The sequence below is a fragment of the Polypterus senegalus genome, chromosome 18, assembly GCF_016835505.1.
Source record: "Polypterus senegalus isolate Bchr_013 chromosome 18, ASM1683550v1, whole genome shotgun sequence".
NCBI lineage: Eukaryota > Metazoa > Chordata > Cladistia > Polypteriformes > Polypteridae > Polypterus > Polypterus senegalus.
In genome coordinates this window covers 60,057,250-60,072,079 of record NC_053171.1, presented here as the reverse complement: position 1 = coordinate 60,072,079, position 14,830 = coordinate 60,057,250, and the positions used below count along the sequence as shown (strand labels likewise).

General features: G+C 40.2%; 1 protein-coding gene across 1 annotated transcript in view; it reads left to right on the top strand.

The window, feature by feature from the left end:
- Window positions 1–12,790, top strand: part of LOC120518770 (nectin-4-like) — a 67,181-nt gene extending 54,391 nt beyond the window's left edge. Inside the window, exons 11-13 of the mRNA XM_039741724.1 lie at window positions 8,549–8,734; window positions 10,509–10,685; window positions 10,873–12,790. Of these exons, the coding sequence (XP_039597658.1) occupies window positions 8,549–8,734; window positions 10,509–10,685; window positions 10,873–11,166 (657 nt within the window). The 3' untranslated portion in view covers window positions 11,167–12,790. The remainder of the gene's footprint in view (window positions 1–8,548; window positions 8,735–10,508; window positions 10,686–10,872) is intronic.
- The last annotated feature ends 2,040 nt before the right edge of the window (window positions 12,791–14,830 follow it).

Sequence of the window (14,830 nt, the reverse complement as noted above, 5' to 3'; positions counted from 1 at the left end):
CCGCCCGCGCCATCTTGTCTCCCCTGCGCTGGAGTGCGGAGGCGTGCCTCCTCACCGCTGTAGCTGCAGCGATTCCTCGAGCCGCAGCGGCTCCGATTCCGCAGCCTCCTTTGCTGCCTCCGTAGCCGCACTGCCGACAGCCCGTGGCCCGGCGCTCCTGCCACAGACGCGGATCCGGTCTGTCCCTCCCTGTGGAAAACAAGGTATGACCGACCCCGAAGGGCCGATTACTGCAGGGCAGGGTACTCACCTCCCGGATCTCGTCTTGCGAGGCCCCCACCTCGGTGTGGCCTTTTGCGTCGCCACGCCGGCCTGGCTGTCCGTGTCGACAGCGCGACTTTCGGAGCCCGCTGCGCTCCGGCGATGTCTATTCCTCCTCCGCACCCGGGGATATCCATGCCGCGGTCCGGCGGCGGTTTCCGGAGCAAAACGCACCCGCGGGGTTTTGCACGGGCCACACCTGCAACAAGCGTGTGGAGTCCCCTGCTGTGCCGGGTCATTCACAAAATATTTATCGTTATGGGGCCCCCGTCTTGCACCAGACGGATGGCCCCACGTTGGGCGCCATTGTGAACTTGACCCAGGACACAGGCAGACAGACATCGTTATGCTCACCACACACTCGTTTATTATATACTATTTACAGATTGTCCCGCGCTCAACTCCCCAGTGCCTCTTGCACCGATTCAATAGCTCAGGCCTTACAACGCCTCTGTCTCTCTTTCCAGGCCTTACAATGCCTCTTTCTCTCTTCTCTCTGGCCGCCTCCAGTCCTCCCGCTAGCTCCGTCCTCTTCCACCCGACTTCCGCTCCAGACTGAAGGGAGGCGGCCCCTTATATAGTGCTCCCGGATGAGCACCAGGTGTTTCCGGCATCCACTCTTGGCCACGCCCCAGCGTGGCGGAAGTGCCGGCTGTCCTCCCGGCAGCTCTCCGGTCGCCACAATAAGTCTTCCCCCCGGCACTTCCTGGTGTGGCGGAGGTGCGGGCTCCGGGATAATAGGCACGGGCGCCGCCTGGCGGTGGCCACGGGTCCCTACAGGGCTGGGCTTCAAAGCCCTGTACCCGAGGCCCCTGTCTAACCAGGGCGGACGCCCCACTCGGTCTGGAGGAGGCACGCCCTCCTCCGGTCCTCTAAGCGTCGGCGGGCTCCACCCCGGCCGAGGGCCACACGGGATGAACCGGCATCGGGGCGCCGCCTGGCGGTAACCATGGGCCCCTACAGGGTAGGGCTTCCATGCCCTCGACCCGTGGCTCCCAATAGAACCAGGACGGACGCCCCCTCGCGGTCTGGAGGAGGCACAAGTCCTCCTCCGTCCTCCTGGGCGTCCCGCCGGGCTCCAGCCCCGGCCGGGGCCACAACGCGCTAAGCCATTTCACGTGATACCTCTCATCCAATCAAGTCTGCGGATTCTAGTCGGTGAACGTTGTTTTACGAATCCATGTACGCAAACAGAGGAGGGATTTTTCAGAGATACGGTCGAAAAGAAGAAAGATAGTGAAACGTGTGTTAGAGGCAAGGTCAGGAACCGAAACGTTCGAAAGAAATGTAGCGATAAAAATAAAGACTACTACACACACAACTGTGAGGCAGCCTTCTCCACAATGAACATAATAAAAACTAAATATCGTTCCAGGCTCAACAATGAACACCTCCACATGTCTGAGAATGGCTCTGACTCCATTCAAGCCCAGGTTTAAAACCCTGGCAGGACAAGCTAGAGCTCAATTCTCTCACTGAGCAAAAAAGTGTGGCAATGAATATAAGAGGGGAAGAAAATGGGCATTTAAACCTGTTGCATTGTTAAGATGTGTTGAGATTTGTTATCTGTGAAACTGGTTGAGACTTGAGTCAAAATGTGAAACAGAAAAGGGGAAATGTTAAGCTTTTTCTCCATTCCTTTTGTATTCTTCTGAAGTTTAGCACTTTATTTAAGCATGCACAGTTTTCATAATTTATTTTTGTCTTATTTTGAAGTGCAGCCCTACTTTTGTTTATTAAATTAAAGAAGAAATTATACACTGACAGAACAAAAAAGTACATATTTGCAGTCATACATAAATGTTCAGTTCTGTGTTTGAAAATAAATATTGTCAAAAGGATTATGAATTGTACTAAACTAATTTGATTTGAAAGTCTAGTATTAATTACATGCAGATGTTGATACAACTACTAGGCTACTTAAATAGACATGATACTAAATAGTTAGACAACATGATCTTCAGACGGACCGGACCTTTGCTTCAAGAAATTTTCTCTGACTGGACCTCGATAGATTTTAGTTGAAGACCCCTGGCATAAACTATATAATGTGTGAAGCATGAAGTCCAAAGATCAAATAAACACTTTCACAAAAGGTTCAAGGATGAGACAACAGCTTCCATGGCATAGTGGTAAGATTTGCTGACTTGTCCCCAGTTCGATCTCGACTGCCTCCTATATTTGCAGTTTTCAGTAGTGAGCTGCTTTTATTGTTAATATCATACAGTAAACACATACGTTTGATTTGCGTCTGTACCAGACAGTGTACATTTATAGGAATTGTTAAAGTTACCTTTTTTTTTTTTTTCCTTCACTTTTATTCTCTGTCACAATTAAGATACATACTACCGCCCTAGGGATCTGGCGCTGTTAGTTTTTATTTGAAACTGTGAAAAACTGTAGATGTGAGTGGTGTTTTGAGGTAATGGAAGTGGACATTCTCTGATCAGGAAGGATAAAAGCTGACACACAAACGCTGGTGAATCTGCCTTCTTCGTATCTCACCGTCAAATGATATTTTTTTTTTATTCAGTTTTATTGAGTGTTCCTGCTCACGCTGAATTAGTATACACCTTTATGGTCCATGATGTCAAAGCCAAACTGACCAAAAAAAACTGAGACAGGTATATATGATATTTGGTATTTTTCATTTTATGACCTGTATAGTACATTTCGGAAAATATTGTGGCATGGATGCAACATTATTCATATTTTTCACATTCATTCACATAACATCTTGCGGTTTGTAATCGGTGAATGCGTGTTTTTTTTTTTTTTGTCCCCCCCATTTTGGAAAACACTGTGGCATGGATGCAACGTTAATCATATTATTCGTATTCATTTGCATAGCATCTTGCAGTTGTAATCTGTGACCATGTGCTTTTTTTTCCCCCCCAATGTTGCCAGTCTCCATGTTGCTGTATGGTGGTGTTTCTTTTGTACTCCAGGACATGCAGAGGAAAGAATAGTACAGAGAGGTCAGTTCAGCGCTATATGCAATCATCAAATTCAAAAGTTAACAATTCACAAACACGCAAGAACCGTCCTTCCTACATTTATGACGTGTACCTGTTGCAATGCGCACACTTCTCTCTATGCTTTGGTTCGTATTACATTGAAAGGGCACCTGTCACTGACTCAGTTTACTTTCCTGGGGAAAGCAGCTGTTTTGAAACAGAAGCTTGTCGATGTTGCACCCTCCTTTTCTTTTTTCATTGCCTTTTCTAGTAAGATGCGATGATGAAATTCCTCTGCAAGGTGAGCCATGAACACTTTCCTTTTCTCAGTGGCCCCGGTGCATGTCTTGCTCAGTACATGTGTGTTGATCGCTGCCAGGTCAAGCGTGTTATTAGCATACAGCAATTGGCCATCTGCGTGTTCCTGCTTGCACTGAATAAGCTCATGCCTTCTGGTGCACAATGTCAACACAGCACCAGAAAAAAGAAAGAGACAAATATTGGATATTAGGTATAAATTTATTGTACTTGTAAAAATTAGCTTTTTTTTTTTTTTTCAGTTTTATTCTCTCAATCACGATCACGCTGTACCCCCCCCACCCCATCATTCCTGATGTGACTCTAAGTAACAGTGCCAGTATAAATTCACACTGATCTGACACTGTTAGTTTTCAAATAATATTGCATTAGTGCGATTATGTTTTCTGATTGGTACTATTCAGGTCATAAAATGATTTCTTCTGAATATCACATATATTGTCTCTTTCTTTCAGGTGTGTAGTAGAAACCACAGCATAGAGAGAAGTGTGTACATTGCAAACGTTGTACACATGTCATAAATATAGGAAGGACGGTCCTTGCGTGTGTGTGAACTGTTAACATTTAAATTTGATGATTCCATATTGTGCTGAACTGAACTCTCCGTACTTATTCTTTCCTATGCATGTCCTGGAGTACAAAAGAAACGCCACCATACAGCAACGTGGAGACTGGCAAGATCGGGGGGAAAAAAAAGCACATGGTCACAGATTACAACTGCAAGATGTTATGCAAATGAATATGAATAATATGATAAAAGTTGCATCCATGCCACAGTGTTTTCCGAAATGTACTATACAGGTCATAAAATGAATAATTCCAAATATCATATATACCTATGTCTCTGGCTTTTTTTTTGTCAGTGTGGCTTTGACATCATGGACCATAAGGTGCATACTAATTCAGCGTGAGCAGGAACACTCAATAAAACTGAATAAAAAAAATAAAATGACGGTGAGATACAAATAAGGCAGGTTCACCAGCCTTTGTGTGTCAGCTTTTATCCCTCCAGATCAGAGAATGTCCAGTTCCATCGCCTCAAAACACCACTCACATCTACAGTTATTCCCAGTTTCAAATTAAAACTAACAGCGTCCGATCCCTAGGGCGGTAGTATGTATCGTGATCGTGACTGAGAGAATAAAAATTGAGAAAATAAAGGTAACTTTTACAAGTACTATAAATGTACACTGTCTGTTACAGACGCAAATCAAATGAATGTGTTTAATGTATGATATAAACAATAAGAGCAGTTCACTACTGAAAATGGCAAATCTAGGAGGCAGTAGGGATCGAACTGGGGACTCTTGATTACAAGTCAGTAAATCTTACTGCTACGCCACAGAAGCTGTTGTCTCATCCTTGAACCTTTTGTGAAAGTGTTTATTTGATCTTTGGACTTCAGGCTTCACATATTATATAGTTTATGCCAACATTCTGTCATTTACTACTAAAATATGAAAAACATTTCTGTTTGAACAATGTGTTTACACAGATTATTATAGAAACGGAACACACATGAAATGCATGTGTTCCAAATAACGATCTATTATTTCCACTCTACAACTCCAGCACTTCATTCCCAGATAATAAAGGCATGAGCTTGGAGAACTTTGTGCACGTTCTGTGGTGCTAGGGGAATGGAATAGCAGGCTGCTTGCTGCTTGTCTTTATTGGCACATTTATAGGACAAAAGATGGTGACGGAGAGGTGCAAAGGAATTTAAGGTGGGCCCGATCTACAAGTTTTTTCGTAAGCTATGGTAATTCTAGTGTTAAGGTTTCTTTTCAGTAATTTCTAGTTGAATGCCTATGCTAATTATCAACTGTTGTCATATTTCAAGTAATGTTATACTTCTAATACTCAGGTGTTCATGAGTTAATTTTTAGTATAGTCTGTTTTGCTTAATTCATGACAGATTTACCATGATTAACAGATTTAATTAAATCGGTCAGGTCAGGTTAGGGAGCATGCACTGATACAGCGTGTTGCCGCACCTAGAACATGATAAAACAGCTTGGAATCCTGGTTGACAACCCCGCCACAGGCAGGCATCCAGTCCAGTCCCACCCCCTGGAAATGACCATTTATCTGACATAGCGAGGTGTTACATAGGTGTCCCCTTGACCTGGTCCACCCACTTGGGTCCTCGGCAATGTGGATCCTGCAAGCCGGATCACCCACGGGGAATCATGCCACGTGGCTGTAGTGCCTTAATTCGGGACTATGTGAGGAGCTGCTCATTCGACTTAAAGTCAAACCAGTGGTACCCAAGGATTCTCTTAAGAGACACAGTACCAAAGAAGTCGAGTCTTTGTTTTAATTCACTGAATAACATCCATGTCTTGCAATGTTATAGCAAAACAGGAACCACCAGGACTTTAAAGACTTGGACCTTCAACCTTTTGCAGAGATATTGGGAGCGCCACACACCGCTTTCCAGCAACTTCATTACTCATCCTTTCCCAATCAATCTACTGACTTCATAGGAAGAGTCACCAGAGACATAAATGTTGCTGCTGGGGCAAGTAAACCTCTCAAAGGGTGACGATCTTTCTGCAGACAGATACACATCCGATGGCTGTATCCAATAGATAAATGAAGACCAGGATCTTGGTTTTTATCCAGGACACTTGCACACTTAGACACTCCTTGCTCCCGATCAGAGCCTCCATTGGCTCTGCGTAGATCACATCCTCATCGGAATCTTTCTTCACCAACAGATACCCCATAGCCAATGGACCCAATGACCCTACCCACCACCCAATCCATGCAAGCATTGAATAGAGTAGGAGCAAGAACACATCCCTGACAAACCCCAGAATCATCTGAGAAAAATTCAGAGGTTTTGCCTCCACTCTGCACAGTACTTGCAGTACCAGTGTGCAGGCCCTCCATGATATCCAGCAACTTCATCAAGTGTTACTGGTGATTAATCAGCAGCCCTAATACACTTTACATTATAATGTGATACTTGTCTAATCCTTAACTGTCGGAGTTGCTGCAACACAAGCTCAGACTGGTCCAGCTAATTTTTGGTGTATTATACCATTGATAAATTGGCCTCTTCCCTTTCCATATACACTAGAAAAGGGCAGCATACAGTGGTGTGTATGGTTTTTTTTAATGGGCTTTGAAGGTATTGTATATTAGGAGCACAGATCCATGGTCTGGTTTCAACACCGTATGGAAGCAATGATTTGCCTCAACAAAGTGTATATGAATGGATTAATAAGTTCACAAATGGCCACACAAGTGTCACAGATGAACAATCAGGTTGCCAGTCCACATCCAGTACTACTGACCATATTGAATATGACCATGATATGGTCCTGGCAAACACTCCTATATCCATTGATGAGGTAGTGACCCATCTGCAAATCTGTCATTGATGTCTCTTCCAAATCTTCTATGACAGGCTTTTTTACCCTCTCAGATTTGTGGACAATCAGTTCTAACAAAGTGAACTGAAAAATGCAAATTATTATGAATTCATTTTTGAGACATATGCTATGTTTTGAGTGGCTATGAAACATGATTTCTCCACTACAAGCCTACTTGCAGATGCCAAAGCGTTAAAGTGAAGCATACAACATCACCTATGAAGATTAAATTCAGGATGCAAAAACAATAGTAGAAAAATTAATGCTTGAAGTTTTTGGGATTTGTAGGATTGTATACTGTAACATTGTATCTAGAGGTTTCAGGAGTTTCACTGCATTGGTTACAGTGATATGCTGAAGAACAAGCCAGTAATCTGCAGCAAATTTTGAGATTTAAAGTCAAAGTAGTAGTGTTCTTGAATGACTATACCCACCCTGTTTGTCCACTTCACCCAAACGCTTGAAAAGACTGTCAGTTCACCACTGATCAGGCAGTGAAGGAGGCAGTGCATGTCTGTCTCGTTTCTCAGTCAAAATCCTTTTTTCTGAGGTCATACACCAGCTTATCCAGTGCTGGATCGTCTGTTCTTTGGTGCCAGGCACCAAACAGGCTATTCACTGGATTTTCTTCTGTAAGTGATGTTTTAAGTACTGATCATCAGTAGATATCTTTTTGGGGTGTATTTTCTGCATTCAACTTGCTCATTTGTTTCAAATTTCATCAAATGGCTTGATCATCTCATCTTGAAAATATTCTTTGGTGTACAACTGATTGCTGACTGACATTGTTGATATAAATTCCCCCCCGCCCCCATCCCCAATGTCTGTCAGTATTTGTTGTTGCTGAACCTTTTATCAAGGGTCTCTAGTATCTGAAGTTACAATAATTTTATCTGCCAATTATTTATTAAATTGTAAGCAATAGCACACTGGTTCAACTAATCACTACCTCATTCATTATTTTATTTTTTATACATTTGGCTGATGCGTTTTATCCAAGGCAGCTTGCAACATTTGAGATTAAATTGGTTACATTTGATTTGCCAATTGGAACACAGGCAGGTGAAGTGACCTGCGCATTGCCAAACAAGTTGTGCAGTTTGAACCCACAACATCTGTTTTTAATGCCAAAGCCTTAAGCGCTACACCACACTTCATCTGTAATTTGAGTTAATCTTGTGGACTGGTAGGAGTGATCAGGAGAGGTTTGGGAGCCAAACATTGTGTTCTAGACATCCCATAAGGTATTAATAAGTGTTCAGAAAAGGCATTTCTATTACTTTTTGTTGCATCAATATATTTGTTTATATTTATTCTAATGTTATAGTGATTTAAAAAGCAAGCACCCACTTGCCGTCCAGACAACTTGATTTTTCTTGGGTGGCCTAAAACATCTGCAAATCATACAGTATACTATGTGTTTGGGTATATATAGAATAAGTGTATTTTTATATTGCTTTAGAGTCAAAAATTTAAATTGTTTTTCTTGGTGATGCAGAAATTTGTATAAATCCTTACACCTTACCAGGACTGTGTCTCATTCTGCATGACTCTTCCTTTGCTTATATGTATTTTCAGTAGCTCCCATTATTTGCAGTCTCTTCACTATCCACTTTTGATTTTTTACAGGATTGTTGCTTGCACCCCCCCCTTCACCCATATGCAGTTGGAAATGAGCAAAGAAGTAACCGAATGATTGATCAGATCTGTGAACAGGAGAGGCAGCAAGAAATCCTCATTCAAAGCTCTTCTGAGCTTTCCAAATTGAATGAAGAAGGATTTGTAAGAAATAGTCACACTAGAGTCTCTCTTGGGGTCAGTTTTTTTTTTTTTTTATTGTTATTATTGATGTTCAAAATATATTCTGGGATAGTCTAGTTTCTACAGCCAACTGTATATGGGGCCCAGTTCAAGACAGGGTAATTTTATGTGGTGGGTGTGTGTGTATATGTTTTTTAGGGGATTTTGTTTGTATTAAGTAATTTCCAAACTGTGTGACGTATTTAAAAAGGGTGCTTTCTGTAGTTTTTGCCTATGTATGTCTTTATATGTAATGTCTGTAGGCATTTGTGTAGTGTATATGGTATGATACCAGTGGAGGATGCAACAGTGAGCACAATAATCACTTTGTCCATTCTCCACATGTTTCTTCTGTTAGTTCTGCTCATACAATTATTTGTATGTGTATTTGTATGTGTATTTTGCAAGTTGTTTTGTTATGACAGTGCCAACCAGTAATGTATGTAGTTTGTTTTTACTTGTTTATCAGTGTCCTGTTTGGTCTGTTATGTTGGATAGTTTCATCTGTCGTAATAGTTCTGCCCCAGTACAGTTTGTGTGGCATTTTTATCACTGTGGTGGGGTGTATTTTTTAATGTGGTTTATATGTGCCTCCTAGTTTGTGGTGTTGTGCCAAATGATGTCAAATGTTTAACATCTGGCTGTGTCTGTGTGTGTGTCAGTAGTTTATAACTTTTGTGTTGAATTGCTTCTTGTTCCTTGTGGAAATATCTGCATATACTGTGAGCTTAGCATTTTTAAGAATATATTTTCTGTAGTTCTTTGTAACTTGATCTTCCCTTAGCATGTGAGTGAGTTGTTCTATGGTTGCTTTAGGGTGGTGTCATGAGTAGTAGTGGTTGGTTTTTCTTTGGAGCTGTGGTAGGTCTGTTTGTGACCAATGAGTAACTCTTCAAGAGTATATGAGTATTGGTGTGGTGTATATATTGATGGCTTTTATTGTGTGGCGTGCATGTACTGTAGATGTGTTGTGAGTATTTGTGAAAAATGTGATGTATGTTTGTTTTTGTGAGACTGTATTTAATTTGTGTTGTATATCTTTGCCCCGTTTGGAATCAAGGTATTTGTATAGTTCATCTGCCATGGTCAATATTTAGTTGCCATTTTCAAGGTTATACCTCCCTTCTGTAAGGATTCCCTTTAAATTTGTTTACATTTGTCCAGTCTGAATTCCACATGTATGTCTTGCAAACATATTTTGATTATTTATAGTAACTATTGTAATTATTTTTGTTCCTATATATTGCCACCCCACCAGCCTGTACTACGCGCCAGTCACTTCGCGTGTCTGCCACTCGCGTAATGTAAATTTCACTTTCACCAAACAACAAATCTTTTAATTCTCACGAATATGCCTCTTCATTGGGAGGAAGCACTACTTTTCCCTGATGGCAACACGAATTAGGAGATCTACAAGTCTCCAACTTTAAAGTTTAAATGTGAACAATATTTTCAAGCTATTTTTGCTATCTCACTGAGTAATAATTTTCATCTGTTTGCACTAATGTGATCTTCACAATCATTTTTGAGACTTTTGAATTTTAGTACTTTTTTTTTTTTAATTCATTTTATTGCAGTCATTCCATACAAATCAATCAATTTTTACAAAAAGTAGGATTAAGAACAAGTCGTACTTTCATTATCTTTAACCTACTCTGCCTGTGTATTGTGCCAGCATTTTAAAATTCTTTACGACCGTCTACTTTGTCATCTACTCTTTGTCTTTTTATTTCTGGCCCCGGGTGTGGTTAAATCTCTTGGCACAAAGTCTCGTCTCTTTTTCCTGTAGGATCCCCGTACACAGCGGCCTGCTCACCCTTCCCTTATGAGAAATGGAAAGCCCCCACTTTATTCATATGGGAAACCAGAACGTCGCTCAATGGACAATCTTGATGACAATAACTACAGCCAACAACTGCATGTGGAGACCTTCCAGCGGAACTCCCATGGTCGCTATTCATTAAGGGTCAGTCTGTCTGATTTAACAGTAGTAGCAGTTGATGCTTTTAATTGAAATGTTAAAAGAAAACGTGAGTGTATTGTGTATGTATTTTTACATAAGCACATTTACAAAATTACTGCATATTGTTGATAGGTTTCACATCTTCTTTGCTTGATTGCTTACATTTGTCCACTGACCCATTTCTCTGCAGGAACAGTCCTTACCTCCTCCTCTATACCCAACCCTACTGAGAAACAAGAAGCCAGGAAACTTGCAAAATGAAAGGGCAAAAAAAATGCAACAGTCTCAAGACAGTCTGGGGCCTGAGTATTCATATGAGGAAACCAGTGAGGAAGGTGATAAGGAGAAAGTTGATGACCGGGAAACCGAGAGTTCTGGAATCTCCGAGACATTCACTAGCCACTTTCATATTGACAATGGGACACTTCGACCTAAAACAGAAGCAAATGGCATGATCCTCCCTCAAAGGGGTCATCTAGTGTGAAATGCCCCCACTTTATAGTAGACTGTAAAAACTATGGCAGCATCCATGAGAAATGGTGAACTTTTTTTGGCTTTTGAAGCCTGACAAAGTAACGGTGGTGAAGTGCGGAAGGCATTGTTTTAAACAAATCTGAACCTGCTGAAATGTATAAATTAAAATGCATTGTGGCTGCCAACTTGCCTAACTATTATTGAACTTGGCTCACCTGTACAGATGAATGATGAACTTGGATTTTTACATTGAACTTATGTGAAACTGAGCTTTTTGGTTTTTTTGCAGGAAATGGAACATAGGCTCCAAATACACAGTGTTATATTTTTGAATTTTCCCCAATGGCCTTTTGTTTAATGCTGCAAAAAATCAGTAGTATGACTCTCTATATGGTATGTAAATATTCACAGCAAGAGAATACAAAATTTGTTTGGTATTTTTTCACTGTGATTTGTATTAAGGCTTTAACTTCAACCATATAAATATATATATATATATATATATATATATATATATATATATATATAAAGTTCAGTTCTTTTCCATCTGATATGCAGAACCGTAGGCCATTCAGAAATTTCCCATAAGATGAATGTATATGAAAACTGTCTTATTGTGTAGAATGGTTTAACAGTAGGTGTAGGCTTTTTGTAAGGGATGAGCTGGGATAGGGTGTGTTTTGGGGGTGGGGGGGTGGTGCTTCTATTGCTAAAGTCTTCAATGTGAAATTGTAGCCTGCCTCTGTTTTTACGTTTGTCCGCAGGCCTAAGAAGTGCCGATGTCAAGCACATAAAGGATCTAACTGAATTTAAAGATATCAGGCTTTGTATGTTTAATGAGTTTCAGGTATAGAAAGAGGAAGTGTTCCTTACTATACACCAGAAAATATTTTATTTATTTATTTTTTATTTTTTTTTTTGCTACTTGGCCACATTTATACAGAACAAACATATTTAAAATGTCATCTTTTTATTAGTGAGTAGCTTGAACTTGAGGGTTCCCACCCTCTGAAGGAAACAGAATAAAATGGCCTTGGTCTTGTACAAACTTAATTTGTGACTGTAGAAAAATATTTACTCATTAAAATTTCTGTTTGTCATTGGGGGTTTACCATAAATGTTAAGAAGTCTTTACTAAAACACTCACAATTATGTTGGAAAAACAGATGGCACGATAGAAACACAGGATACCTTTGGCTATCATAAATTTTAGACCAAATCTTTACTAATCAGTAGCCCAGTGTTTTAATTTATCTGTCTGTCCAACCATCCATTTATTGCAGTTCATTGCTGGGATGCTGGGCCTAAGCAAATCGGCACCAATTCTTTTCAGGCACCATTATATAGTGTGATCATCTTGACACACCTAGACACTCACACAACATACTTGCTTGCTTAAGGCCAATTTAGGGATATTAGTTAACCAGACTGGGCATCCAGCATGTTCAAGGGTTATTTCTTTGTGCTGAAGTGAAGCTTGTTCTCTTATTGTATTAAAATAACTAAATAAGTGGCTGAAAGGTTGTTGCATGAAGATTCCTCACCCAGCATTTTTTAAAATGAGAGCAGATGAACAATTTATAAAGATCAAATTTGGTTCCACAATTTTATTTAATAAATGAACAGAAAGACTGCCCTGTGTTGTCACCCATGTTTTCATGTGCACCCAATGTATATTCTCAGTAATTCTGAAGCATTTTGTATTCCAAGTTGCTGTTTTTCCTAATTGTGTTAGTTGTTGCTTTGAGTCACTGGAAATATGTCTTCAAAGGATGTAAACATTGGAAAGAGCCACATAGTTAGCATTTTGGCCTTGCACAGCAAAAGATCATGGTTCTGTTCCCTGCCCGTTCACCGTCTGTGTGACATATGAATTTGTCCTTAGAGTATTAGTTGGTTTGACTACTCCATACTAACCCAGTATGTGTGTTGTGTGATGGAATGGCATTTATGCTAGAAGTATTTGTTTTTTCTTTTGAAAAACTCTTATGACACTGTAGTAGAAGAAGCTCACATGGAAATGGTTAAACGGGTGGACCATCCTTGCTAATGTAATGAGGGTTTTGAAACCAGCTTCTTTTTGAGTCACACTTCTCAACGTGCCCAATTGGAATGAAGGTCTGACCAACACCACCTTGTAAAATAAGCTTTGGAATACAAATAGATTGATCACTCAACTGGAGCTCAATGGCAAATGCTAAAATCAGGGCTAGTATGCCTGTGTGGGTGGCATTATGGAAGAGGAGGTTTGATTTGCTGTTTAAATGTTTTCACTGTTGTGTTTTATAATGAAAGGAAAATACATTTTGTTCTCTTGACTGTCCTCTCTGAATTGCTCCATTAGAAAATGGTAAGATGGCAAACCCACAACATGTCGCAAGCAGAAAAAATTCATGGCAGCTGCACCTATCCTACTTTGTACTGCAAAATAACAAATATTCATACAGAATATTGTTTATTACAAAACAAAACATGCAAATGAATTTATGTGAAGATGTTTATTTTTTCTTTTACTGTCAAGTTGTAGACTTGTTAATTCTAAATAAATAATGATGTGAAGTTGTAGTTAACTTTATTGCTTATGAGTTAGGTTGAGCATGATGGCCTTTGGTTGTTATTCAGAGCCCCACCATGACTACCCTTCCATCGGTAAAATGTTTGGTATAGTAAGTAGAAAAAAAAAAATGTGTGGGGAGAGTAGCAAACTTCAAAAGGTGAAAAATACTCTAGCAGGTGTAACTGATGTGGTCCATAAAGTTTGAGGCCACACAATGGATTAACTTTTTCTTTTTTTTTTCCACATTTTTGTATTGGTTTTATAGATTAGTTATATAGCATTATTGCATGCAATTTGTTTGCAGAAAGCAGTTTCCTAAGTGTCAACATCAATGAAGTTTTCAGTTATTTGTTGAAGATAACTTGAGGAACAAATTTTGAAAGTATATATGTATGTTCTCGGCAAATCCGGTACCCTCCGGTGGTGGGGTGCATTTAGTAAAAAAGTCTGGCCTTTATTGGACCACTTCATTTGTTATTGGTTCAAAATAGATTCCAGGTCCCCAGCGTCTAGAACATATGTCAAGCAGCGGCTGTGTCTGATAGTAAAAACAGGCCAAGATGTTAATTTGTAATTTACGGATAGTTGTGCTCTGCTGAATTGGAATGACCAAAATGAACTTCTCTAACAGGTCCAGCTCTAGCCTTGCCAGACCCACTGCCATATCTATGGATGGTGCAGTTATGTGTTCACCTGGTAGGTCCTCCTGGAGACTTCACAACCAAGTCAGTTTCCCCACTCTTCAAGACTATTGCCATTTTCCTCCAATCCTGCTCTCATTTTTTTAAAAGGGGTCTTCTTGGTAAAAGTGTACCCCTTCCTGAATTTGTCTAGTTTTTTTTATTGGTCTCTTTCCATTCTACACCAAGATTACCATAGTCCTTAAAATTCTAGTCAATAAAGTTAAATGACTTGCACAAAATTACATTTATTTATTTAGCAGGATTGTCGTTTTAATTCTGCTAGCTTAATATAGCTGAAACCTTCTAAAACATAACTTGTTCAATATCACATATGGTGGCTTTGAGATGAGATCATTTCAGATCATGGACATTTCCCATCTTTTTATTTTATTTTTATTTTTTTTATTTTTGTAAAGGGCAGTTTTCTTCATAAC